The sequence below is a fragment of the Callithrix jacchus genome, chromosome 5, assembly GCF_049354715.1.
Source record: "Callithrix jacchus isolate 240 chromosome 5, calJac240_pri, whole genome shotgun sequence".
Lineage (NCBI taxonomy): Eukaryota > Metazoa > Chordata > Mammalia > Primates > Cebidae > Callithrix > Callithrix jacchus.
In genome coordinates this window covers 3,322,258-3,335,006 of record NC_133506.1, presented here as the reverse complement: position 1 = coordinate 3,335,006, position 12,749 = coordinate 3,322,258, and the positions used below count along the sequence as shown (strand labels likewise).

At 43.9% G+C, this 12,749-nt stretch overlaps 1 protein-coding gene across 9 annotated transcripts in view; it reads left to right on the top strand.

The window, feature by feature from the left end:
• Nucleotides 1-12,749, top strand: part of CNBD2 (cyclic nucleotide binding domain containing 2) — a 73,172-nt gene that overhangs the window by 1,075 nt on the left and 59,348 nt on the right. For 5 of the 9 annotated variants that reach the window (XM_078371016.1, XM_035302750.3, XM_035302749.3 and 2 more), the window contains exon 2: nucleotides 2,267-2,320. In XM_078371016.1, the coding sequence (XP_078227142.1) occupies nucleotides 2,267-2,320 (54 nt within the window). Of the gene's footprint in view, nucleotides 1-1,104; nucleotides 1,238-1,257; nucleotides 1,372-2,096; nucleotides 2,179-2,266; nucleotides 2,321-11,141; nucleotides 11,344-12,749 lie in introns of those variants that run through there. The other 4 variants (XM_008995452.6, XM_078371018.1, XM_078371017.1 and 1 more) reach the window with 4 other exon arrangements.

Genomic DNA, 12,749 nt, shown 5'->3' with positions numbered 1-12,749 from the left:
GAGTGAGGCTGCCTTGGTGGAATCCCCTTTGTACCCACCTCAGAGTTGTTGGGAGGATTAAATAAGTTAAGCCCTTGGAGAGAAAGGGCTTTTAAGAAGTTTGCTGTTATTTTTATTAGGTAAACTGCTTGCTATCTCTGAGATACTGTTTCATTATCAGTAAAATGTGGATGTAATAGAACTTACCTCTCAGAGGTAACAGTATTCAGTGAGGTAATGCAGGTAAAGCCCTCGGCCAGGTGGCTCTGTTTGATAACTGACTCACAAATAGTTTTGCTTTGTTTTTTTTGAGACTGAGTCCTCCCTCTGTCACCCAGGCTGGAGGGCAGTGGCGCCATCTCAGCTCACTGTAACCTCCGCCTCCCAGGTTCAAGCGATTCTCCTGCCTCAGTCTCCTGAGTAGCTGGGATTACTGGCGCCCGCCACCACACCTGGCTAATGTTTTATGTTTTTGGTGGAGGTGGGGTTTCACCATGTTGGCCAGACTGGTCTGGAACTCCTGACCTCAGGTGATCTGCCAGCCTAAGCCTCCCAAAGTGCTGGGATTGCATGTTTGAGCCACAGTGCCCGGCCACAAATAGGTTTTGTATCCCCATTTTACAGAAGAGGAAACTGAGGCCCTGACAGGGCAGGGGCTGCATATGAAAGGTTTTGTATGACCCTTGCGGTCCTTTTGAGCTCTGTGCAGGATGGAGGGGCATATTTAACAACTATTAACACGTCAGTAGCCCTGATATAGAACTTGCCCCTACCGTAGGATGTTTCCTTTGGATAGCTAAAAGTGGATCCTCATGAAATCGTTTCCATAGCCTGAAAACCTTGAAAGTCATCGCAATGGGCCTTTAATGTTTTTAAGTAGTTGCTGACATGTAAAAATTGGGAGATTTCACATGCAAATCCAGATGGCCACACTGGACCCAAATTCCTGCCAGTCAGCAATCAGCTGACACTGAGTAGACTGCTTCCTTTAAACAAGACACGCTGTCCCATTTGGTCTCAATCTCTACCATTCCCTATGGTTCTCTGAAATAGAATGTTGTTTGCATTTATGTTGCTCTCAGGCTGTTGCTTTCTTTAGAGCTGATACTTTTTTTCTGTTTTCTTTTTAGAGGTGAGAAAGCAGGGTCCTAGTGTTTGTTATGCCTACTGGCTTCAAACCTTGACTTCTGTTTGGCCCCTTGGCAGTTGGGTTTGCTGCCCAGAGTGAACAACAGTGCTATTCCCTGTGTGGTAACAGGTACTCAGTTTCCAGGGCCAAGGGAATACACTAAACCCTTCTGTGGAGGCAAGAGGTGATAGAAGTCTTTACTGGGGAGGGGGCTTCAAGCTGAGACTGAAGAAGAAAACGGATGGGGCTCAGAGACATTCCAGGTAGAAGGCACTGCCTGTACAAAGGCACATAGTGAGTGGGAGCAAAACTGTAGAAACTGGAGGCTATATGGGAACGCAGTTGGGATCTGGAGAAGGGGAGAGAGATAAGGTTGGAAGACTGGTAGATGTTAAATCATAAATGTCCTAGAATTCCATGTTTAAAATTTAGTTCTTATCCTCTCATGAAAGGGTATGAACTCTTCTGGTACCTGAAATCAGGAGATGTTATGTTAGATCTCTAGTCTATTTCTTTCATCCATATTGAAATCATGAATTGTTAGAGATGGAAGGAGGGACCTGAAAGATCTATTAAAATCACTGAATGTTAGACTGGAAGGGGCCTCAAAAATTGAAGTAAAAAATCCGGCCCTTTATGGGTCAGTAAACCTGCTTTAAAGTGATTCAGCAGTAAATAATAAATAATTTGGAGGGAATAGATGAAACGAGATTGGCTCAGTAGTTGGCCAGACATGGTGGCTCATGCCTATAATCCCAGCACGTTGGGAGGCGTAGGCAGGAGGATCACCTGAGCTCAGGAGTTCTAGACCAGCTTGGGCAACTTGATGAAACCCTGTCTCTACTAAAAATACAAAAAATTAGCCAGGCTCGGTGGCTCATGCCTGTGGTCCCAGCACTTTGGAAGGCCAAGGTGGGCCGATCACTTGAAAGATTGGCAGTATGTACACTCTACTTTTCTATATGCTTGAAAATGTCCATGATCAAAGTTAAAGCATTCAGATTCCCAGAGTCTGAAAAAATATATATAATGCCTCTTCTTCGTAAAGGGATGCAGTTACCTACTTTCAGGTAATTTGCATATATCCTTGAACTCTTCCAGAGGTCCCAGATTAAATTTAAAATATACATTTATATTTCATTCTTTTGAATTTTGCAGATTGAGAAGCCAAGATGCCAGGAGATGAAGGATTGGTCCAAAATAAGAAAGCTAGTAAGTGATTCCATGAGAACAGAGACCTTTTGACTTTTAGCCCGGACTCTTATCTTATTAGGCCTTTTTATCCCTAGATTGGGAGTTCACTTGGGAAGGGATCGTAACTCATTCATCTCATATCACTTAGCTTCCAACACAAGCCCTCACTCCCAGCCAGCCCTCAGTGTTGATAAAAGAGGCAAATATGGATTGCAGACCATCCCTGGGAAGGCAGAGCTCTCATATGAGTCCTAGACTCTTTCAGAGACCTTGGTGCCTTTTGATGGCATGTGGTTGTTGGGGGTTGTGGAAAAGAAGCTTGGATACTTTTCTTTTTTTTGAGATGGAGTTTTGCTTTTGTTGCCCAGGCTGGAGTGCAATGGTGTGATGTCGGCTCACCTGGGTTCAAGCGATTCTCCTGCCTCAGTCTCCCAAGTAGCTGGGATTACAGGCATGCGCCACCACACCTGGCTAACTTTATATTTTTAGTAGAGACAAGGTTTCTCCATGTTGATCAGGCTGGTCTCGAACTCCCGAACTCAGGTGATCCACCTGCCTTGGCCTCCCAAAGTGAGCCACCACACCTGGCCACTTTTCTTTTTTATCAGAGCCATCACACTGGAGAATATGTCTTTTAAAAAGCCTTTTAGTTAGAAATAATTATAGATTCATAGTAGGTTGCAAAAATAGTTCAGAGAGGTTTCATGTACCCTTCATTCAGTTTCTCCTAATGGTAACATCTTGCATAACTATAGTACAATATCAAAACCAGGAAATTGACATTGGTACAATCCACAGACTTTATTCACTTTTCCCAGTTTTACATACATTCGTTTGTGTGTGTAGGTCTATGCAATTTTATCGTGTGGATTCATGCAACTACGAACTGTCTGATCACCACAAAGATCCCTCATGCTCTTTATAATTGCATCCATTCATCTTCCCTTCTCCCTAACCACAGGCAACCACTAATCTATTCTCCATGTCTCTAACTGTGTTATTTTTAAAATGTTATGTAATTGGAATCATATAGTGTATAATCATGTGGGCTTGGCTCTTTCCACTTAGCACAATTCCCTGGAGATTCACCCAGGTGGTTGCATGTATCAATAGTTTGTTCTTTTTATTGCTGAGAGGTACTGTGGTATATTTAACCATCCATTGAAGGTCATTTGGGTTGTTTCCACCTTTGAGCTGTGACAAATAGAACCGCTGTGAGTTATTTTATGACATGGCCTTAGGTGATCATTTGTTTTTCTGAGTCTGGAGATAGTATCTACCACACAGGATGGCTCTGAACAGTCAATGAGGAAATATATATAAGGGAACTGGTGCAGGGTTTGGCACAGAGTATATACTTAGTGATTTTTTTAAACAGTGATGGTTATGAAGAAATAAGACTTGAATGTGTAAGTTCTAGTATGTAGTATTTTTAAGTCACAGGCACTGATATTAGTGTATTACTCTGTTCTCACACTGCTAATAAAGATACACCTAAGACTGGGCAACTTATAAAGGAAAGAGGTTTGATGGACTCAAAGCTTCACACTGGGGAGATGTCACAATCATGGTGGAAGACAAGGAGGAGCAAGTCAAGTCTTACATGGATGGCAGTAGGCAAAGAGAGAATGAGAACACAGTGAAAGGAGTTTCCCCTTATAAAACCATCAGGTCTCTTGAGACTTATTCACTACCAGGAGAACAGTATGGGGGAAACTGCCCCCATGATTTAATTATCTTCCACTGGGTCCTTCCTGAAACACGTAGGAATTGTGAGAGCTACAATTCAAGATGAGATTTGGGTGCAAATACAGCCAAATCATATCAATTAGTCATTCTTGTTTTGTTTTGTTTTCTCATTGTCAGCGCTTGAAGACAATTAGTCATTCTTGAACATCTGTGTATGTGTGACACATTATTTACAGATAAAAAATTAAAGTCAAGAGGGATTAATTAACTTGCCCAAGTTCAGCCAGTGCATGGCAAGATTGGGATTCAAACCCACATTTAACATAGAGACAGTAGGAACCATGGAACGACTTAAAAGTAGTGGAGGGACGTGATCAGATTTGTGTTTTAGGAGACTCGGTCTGGATGTACTGTAAAGAATATTGCTTTATTGCTGAACACTTAGATTATTTCTGATTTTTTATTAAGATAATGTGATAATCTTAGAGAGCTTAAAGCTTTTTCTGATTTTGAATTATAAGCATCTATTACTATCAAATCTATTTGGTTTCTTAGTTTGAAAAGCAAGCATTCTGATAGCAAGAGCTTAGATGATAAGGGATATCAGTACTTCCTCAGGCTATAATTCGAAAAGAAGACTGACTGAAATATTTTACTAATATTGCTGCCTTTCTTTCTAGAGACATGTATTTGATTCCTAGAATGTTAGGACAACTCCTTTACTTCACAGATGGGCAAACTAAAGTTCATACAGTAGAAGTACTAGCCAGGGTAGAATCCAGGGCCCAGCAGTGAATGAGAGTTTTAGTAGCTCTACATCCTCACCAGCACTTAGTGTTGCATTTGACAGAGTCTGTCACCCAGGCTCAATGTCTTTAACTATTCAGAAAATCCAGTGCAGTGGTGCAATCCTAGCTCACTGCAGCTTCAGACTCCTAGGTTCAAGCTAATCCTGCCTGAGCTTCATGAGTAGCTGGGACTATAGGCATGTACCACTATGCCCCACTAATTGTTTTATTTTTTTGTTTTGTAGATACGGGATCTTGTTATGTTGCCCAAGCCAGTCTCAAACTGCTGGCTCCAAACAATCCTCTTGTCTTAGCCACCCAAAGTTCTGGGATTACAGATGTGAGCCACCGTGCCCCGCCATACCTCTCACTTTCTCTTGTTTCTATACCGCCATTCCTCCCTTCCCCTCTCCTCCCCTCCCCTCCCCTCCCCTCCCCTCTCCTTTCCTCCCCTTTCCTCTCCTTCCCTTCCGTCCCCTGTCCTCTCCTCCTCTTCCCTCTCATCCCCTCCCCTCACCCCTCCTCTCCCTTTCCTCCCCTCCCCTTCCCTCCCCTCCCCTCCCCTCTCCCCCTCCTCTCCCCTCTCCCCCTTCCCTCCCCTCTTCCCCTCCTCTCTCCTCTCCCCCTTCCCTCCCCTCTCTCCCTTCTCTCCCCATCCCCCTCCCCTTCCCTCTCCCCCATCTTTCTTATCCTCCCCTCTCCCCCTCCCCCCCCTTCTCCCTTCTCCCCTCTTCCGGTCTCCCTTCCCCCTCTTCCCCTCCCCTTTCCTCCTCTCCCCTCTCCTGCCCCCTCCCCTCCCCTCCCTTTCCCCCTTTGTCCCCACTCCCCTCCTTTCCCCTCCCCCTTCCCCTGCCCCTTCCCTCCCTTCCCCTCCTCTTCTCTTTTTGATGGAGTCTGGGAGTCTCACTCTGTCACCCAGCTGGAGTGCACTGGTGCGATCTTGGCTCACTGCAACCTCTGCCTCCCAGGTTCAAGCTGTTCTCCTCCTGCCTCAGCCTCCCGAGTAGCTGGGATTACAGGTGTGCACCACTATGTCCAGCTAATTTTTGTGTTTTTAGTAGAGACAGGGTTTTACCATGTTGGCCAGGCTGGTCGTGAACTCCTGACCTCAAGTGATCCATCAGCCTTGGCCTCCCAAAGTGCTGGGATTATAGGCATGAGCCACCATGCCTGGCCTCTTGGCTCTTCTTAAATCATTAATTCCCAACTCCTTCATTTGCTTTTTGCAGTCCTGTTTCCTGTTTTTAGCAAGGCTAGCTTTCTTTTTGATGTTTCTGGAATGACCTTCACTTTTGAGATGGTTATTTTAAAAATCCCTTCTTTCCTGAGCTCTGTCAGTGTCAATTCCTCTGGCTATCTCGGTGTCTTTTCTTTGAATTATTGCATCTTTGCTTTGATTTCTTGTTTTAAAATTCATTAAGCCCCTAGTACAGAGAAGGCTACCCTAAAAAAAAAATTCATTAAGCCCCTAGTACAGAGAAGGCTACCCTAAAAAAAAAAATTCATTAAGCCCTTTGAGTTCTTTGTTGTTCATGATTATCATCTATTTCATGTTAGCTCTTTCCTTCTTTCTTTTCCCTCCCTCCCTCCCTTCCTCCCTCCCTCCCTCTCTTTCTGTGATTGTCTTTCATCTGCCATTTGTTTTTCCTGTTCCCTGCCTGCCTCTCCCATTTTTTTTTCAATAATATCTTTGTATAAGTCTGGTGCTATTTCTTTTTTACTTTAACTCTCCTTTAGATGAAGTGAGTTATTCTGGACCAGCTACTTGTGGGTTGTATGTGGAGAATGGAATAGAGTAGAATTCCAGGCTGTCAGGAATTCTTTTGGCTTCCTAGTGAAGCTCCTTCTGACGGGGTTTTGCGTAAGTATGTGAATTGGTTTAGCCCTTTCCTCTTCCAGTCAGCTGGAGCTTAACAGCTGCAGGGCTATAAAAATGGCACATCTGTGTTTCCCTGGCCAGTCCACTCCCTGCTTCTCCTTGGTGCCAGTGGGACCAGAGCGGCTCCCAGAGCCAGCCCCACCCATCACCATCCCAGTGTTCTACTGAAGGTGTTGTGAGTTGTGCCCTCAAGGTGCAGCCCCCTTTCTTGGAGAACTTTGAGTTCTGCCAGCTCTCCCTGAGGCCTGTGGCCGTGTTCTCTATTGGCATTAACTTCTGGATCTTCTCAGCAACCCTCATGGCCACACAGGCTGATGTGATAGTTTGCTACTCTCAGCACGGTCACCTGTCACCCTCTGGCCACTGGAGTGCTCAGCCCAGAAAGGCTGGGGAGTCAATCCCTCCAGGAGGAGCTCTCAAGTGGATGGCTCTGAGGCATGCTCCTTGCACTGTTACTAAGGTCCCCAGGACTGGCCCACAGGGTGACATGTTCATGCATTTCTGTAAAAAAATAATGTATAGAAGATCTGAGGATTATTCTCCTTAGCTATGTTAACATAATGAATTGTGTTTATGGACTCTTCCTTAACCATCTTTGCATTCCCAGGATGATGTGATTTTTAAAGGTACTGCTGAATTCTATTTGCTTATATTTTAAGATTTTAAAGACAATATTTATAAATGAGATGAATCTGTAGCTTTCTCCTTTTGTGCAACCTCTGTTTGGTTTTAGTGTCATTGTTCTCACTTCATTAAAATAATTTGGTAGTTTTCCTTCTTTTTAGGCTCCGGAACAGTTGAAAAAACATTGGGATTATTTGGAGTTGCCTATAAAACCTTTAGGATGTGGTGCTTTTTCTTTTTAGAGTGGTGAGAGACCTCTTTTACAGCTTCTCTACTTCCATGACAATTAGTCTTTGTAGGCTGGGTATAGTGGCTCACACCTATAATCCCAGAACTTTGGGAGGCTGAGGTGGGAGCACTGCTTGAGCCCAGAAATTCAAGACCAGCCTGGGCAACATAGTGAGACCAGATCTCTACAAATTAAAAAATTAGTCAGTCATGGTGGTGCACACCTGTGGTCCCAGCTACTTAGGAGGCTGAGGCAGGAGGATCACCTAAGCCTGGGGAGGTAGAGGCTGCAGTGAGCCATGATCATGCCACTGCACTCCAGCCTAGGTGAAAGAGTGAGACCTTGTCTTCAAATTAAAAAAAGAAAAAGAAAAAGAAAAGAAAGAAAATCAGAAAATTGTCTATTTAAATGGTTTTGACTGGACACAGTGGCTCACACCCTTTGGCCTCCAAGGTGGGTGGATCGCTTGAGGTCAGGAGTTTGAGAGCAGCCTAGCCAACATGGTGAAACCCTGCTTCTACTAAAAATATAAAAATTAGCCAGGCATGGTGGTGGGTGCCTATAATCCCAGCTACTTGGAATCCGGCTGAGACAGGAGAATCGCTTGAACCTGGGAGGCAGAGGTTGCAGTAAGCCAAGATCATGCCACTGCACTCCAGCCTGGGCAACAGAGAGAGACTGTCTCAAAAATAAACTAACAAATAAAATAGTTTCTACTGGGGTCACTCTGGTTAATTATTTTTTCCTAGATTATCTGTAAAAATCCAGTATTTAAGTGTTAAAATTTGATTCATTCAAATTCCTAAAAAAGCCTCTGTTGAAACATGTCAGTAGGCCATTTATGGCCTGTGAACTGCCATTTTGCAATGACTAGATAGAGAATTTTTGACCTGAAAGAGGCCATATGGATTCTATACTGGGGTCTGCAAACAGATAACATGACTGGCAGATGACTTAATTGTGTGAGGTGAAGACGTTGGTGAATTGGAGAGCCAATACCTCAAAGACAAGCAACTTAATTTTGAACAATATATATATTATTTTTTGAGATGGTGTCTTGCTCTGTTGCCCAGGCCGGAGTGCAGTGATGTGATCTTGGCTCACTGCAACCTCTGCCTCCCAGGTTCAAGCAATTCTCCTGCCTCAGCCTCCTGAGTAGCTGAGATTACAGACATGTGCCACCACTCCTGGCTAATTTTTGTATTTGTAGTAGAGACGGGTTTTCACCATGTTGGCCGGGCTGGCCTTGAACTCCTGACCTCAGGTGACCCTCCTGCCTCAACCTCCCAAAGTGCTGGGATTACAGGTGTGAGCCACCACGCTTGGGCGAATCTTTTCATCTTGAAAATAAATTATTTGTGGAATTTAATCTAACTCTATTTTATACATTATGAAAATGAGGCCCCAAGTAGTTAAGTCCCTATTCACATAGGAATAGAACCAGTGCCCTTTTGGGCATTCTTTCATGTAACAATTCCACTTATAGAATCAGAAACTGTAACAGAAATGAAACTTTCTTGATTTCTAGAACTGACTTTAATGTCTGACTCTGAATACCCAGCCTACCTCCTTACAGATCATTTCAGACATCTTCTGGTAAATTGAGAATCAATCCAGTAATTTTGAGTGGATATAATTTCAGCCTTATTGATTCATCTTGGGCCCATTCAAAACTCTCTAAACTTCCTGCCTCTTCTTCCCCAAAGCTGATCCAATTCCTAGAGAAATTGTACAGCCACAGCTAGGAAGAGGTGAGGTTGGCAGTGACCATTTTTGTGATCTCATCAGGTCTTACTGGCATCATCTGATGCCCCTTGTGAGCCTGGATACTTTCCTTTCACTCTTGGATCCTCAGACAGCTCAGGAGACTGATGGGACACCCCTCCTGCCTATTGCCATCTCCTACCATCTCTCTTGCCTTCTGCAGGCCCAGTTGTTTCTTTCAGAAGCCCTCTAAACTTTTGAAGGGGATCCTCATATATTTCCTTCCTTAAGAGAAGGTTTGCAGTAGGGGAGACAAAAACTTGACTAAGTGGTAGATAAGGCACCAAAGTGAGTCATGCACACTCTCACCTGCTCACTCCCTCCTCTGTCTGCCATTCATGCCAAGTCCCCTTTTAAAAGCCCTTGCTCTCTGCTCCAGAAGCAAAGAGGTACCCTAAGGCAGGAAGCCCATACTTTTCCCCTTAAGCTAGCTTTGGAATCAAAAGTCACTTTCTTTCTACCAAATCTTGCTTTTTTCTTTTTTTTGAGGCAAAATCTCTCTGTTGCCCAGGCTGCAGTGCAGTGGCACGATCTTGGCTCACTGCAACCTCCGCCTCCTAGATTCAAGTGATCCTTCCATCTCAGCCTCCAGAGTAGCTGGGATTACAGGCACCTGCCCCCTTGACTGGCTAATTTTTTTCTATGTTTAGTAGAGATGGGATTTCACCATGTTAACCAGGCTGGACCAGACCTTGCTTCTGTTAACTGAACGCTACAAATGGCGAGCAACTATACCTGAAATTTAGCTACACTACTTTCTTTAAAAAAAAAAAAAAAAGGCGCTGGCTGCACGCAGTGGCTTATGCTCGTAATCCAGCACTTTGGAAGGCTAAGGTGGGTGGATCACTTGGGGTTAGGAGTTTGAGACCAGTCTGAGCAACATGGTGAAACCCTGTCTCTATTAAACATACACAAATCAGCTGGGTGTGGTGGCGGGTGCCTGACCCAGCTACTTAGGAGGCTGAAGCAGGAGAGTAACTTGAACCTAGGGGGCAGAGGTTGCAGTGAGCCAAGATCTGGCCACTGTACTCCAGCCCGGGAACAGGGCAAGACAGTGTCTCAAAAAAAAAAAAAAAAAAGTGAAAAAACAAAAACAAAAGCCTTATCTTTGCAGGACAGGGGAGTCCCCCCAAACTGGGACTTAGCCCGGAAGAGTTCCTGGCTTTGCCCAAGGAAAGAATTCCAGGGTGAGCCAGTGGTATTCGGAATCTTTTATTGAATAGTGCTGTTCCTTGTGGAGTAGGGCTAACTCATAGGCTAACGCAGCATGGGTTGTTGTATGGGATGTTGGCAACTGTATTTATACTCACTTCTGATCCCTTCTCAGCCTTGTGGCTAAGATCAAGTGTAGTATACTCATCCTACCCACTTTCAATCACACATAAATTAAGGGGCGGGTTAATGCAAATTTAAAAAAAAAAGGGGTGGGTTTTTAGAGCTTCATAGGAAAGGGATGGCAACTTCCTCTTCATTGCCAAGACATTTGTAAACAGTCATGGCGCTGGTGGGAGTGTCTTATGATAATGTGGAATGGGGACAGCTAGGGGTGTGCTTTTGTCCCTGTCTGCTGGTTCATGCCAGTTTTTTCCACTTTATCCTGTCTGGACCAGATCCTGTTTTGGTCAGCAGGGTTGTGACCTGAAGGTAAGTCCTGCCATTCTCCTGTCTCACCAGGACTCTGGCAGCCATTTTAGCTCCTTTGAGCCCCAGTCTCCTGTGTATGGAGTTGAGTAAAAGTTTGGGTGGTTGTGAGGATTCACTGAGGTAATGCCTGTGAGTGTCCAGTAATTGTTAGACTCCCACATTCCAATCCCTCTGCCCCTCCCTCCAGAACCTTTCACTGTGACCTTAGGAGATTCTGAGAATGATTTTCTCAGAGTAGGGCTTCTAGTAGCTGATGGTATGGTGGCAGGAGTGAAGTTAAGCCCTTTCTTGCCTTGTTACTGAAGAAATCTATTTGTTTCTAGTATTACTGAATTCCTGGGGGCTAGTTGTGCCATTTGCCCACCCAGGAACCATGAAGAGATATATGGTAACTCATGCCTGGCAGCTCCTGAAGAAGGAACTGGTGAGGAGGGGCAAGGGCTCTGGGAGGGAAGAGCAGAAGATTGAACAGACAGGTGTTTTGAGGAACATAGATGCAGGTGTAGGAGGGGGCCTTGGATGAATGGTGGCCATCCTGTACCATTTGGAGTCACAGCAAGCACAAAGGAGGGACCCCTGCCCTGTAGCCTACCAGCCCCCCACACTGGGCAAGCCATGGGCCGTACTCAGAGCCACCGAGTCCTATTCTGTACCTGCTCTTCCTGCTATTATGAGATCCAGAGAGGACAAGGCAGGGTAGCAACATAGAGTCACAGGTTAAGCTTGTGAACTCTGGAGCCAGACTACCTGGGTTTAAGTCTATTACCTTTTAGTCATGGGACCTGAGACAAGTTGCTTGGTTTGCTGTGCCTTTATTTTCTCCTCTGTAAAGTGAGATGATAGTATTAGTACCTACTGCATAAATTTACTATTGATTAAACGATTTACATATTAGAATAGTGCTTTGAATAATGCCTGACAATAGTAAATTGTATTCAATAGGTATTAATTTTGTTCATAAAGTGCCTTTCCTGATATTTCCTTAGATATCTAATTTTTAAGGAATAGAACATTACAGGTGCAGGTAAAGCTCTTTACCATCCCACTCTTTACTAATAACTACTTTCCTGAAGCTGGTGTCACCCTTCCTATTTATATTTTTATGTATTATCACATGTGTATATATCCATTAACAACATATAGTATGTGGCACACTTTTAAAAAATGATATTATAAATGGCATCATAGTTCTTTTTTCCCCACTCAAAATCATTTCAGCTTTATCCACATTGACACACACAGACTTAGTGCTATGTTCGGTCCTGTGGCTGTACCATAATGCATTGATCCCTTTGATTCCTACTAATGGACACTTGTTTTCAGCCATTTACTATTACAAACAGTGTTGCCATCACTGCCCTCATGGGGACATGAGGCTATCTCATGTCCTCATGGCTATCTCCTTGTGCATGTATGTGAGTTTCTCTGAAGAGGACACATAAAGTACATACAGTTCCTCAATTGTAAAGTACACACATCCTCAACTTTATATAATGTTGCCAAATTGCTCTTCAACATGGTTGTACCATGTTTCCCAGTTTCCAGTGATAAGTGTAAACTAGTATCTTGTTATTACTTTAATTTCCATTTCCACTATTTCTATCAGTGTTAAGAATGGTTTCATAATCTGGCTGGGGCATGGAGACTCATGCCTGTAATGTCAGCACTTCGGGAGGCTGAGGCAGAAGTATCACTTGAAACCAGAATTGGAAACCAGCCTGCGCAACAAAGTAAAACCCCTTCTTTACAAAGCATATAAATATAAATGGAAATGCGTAAAAACAATCTTTTCACAATTTATAGGTAATTTGAACTTTCCCTTTGAATTAC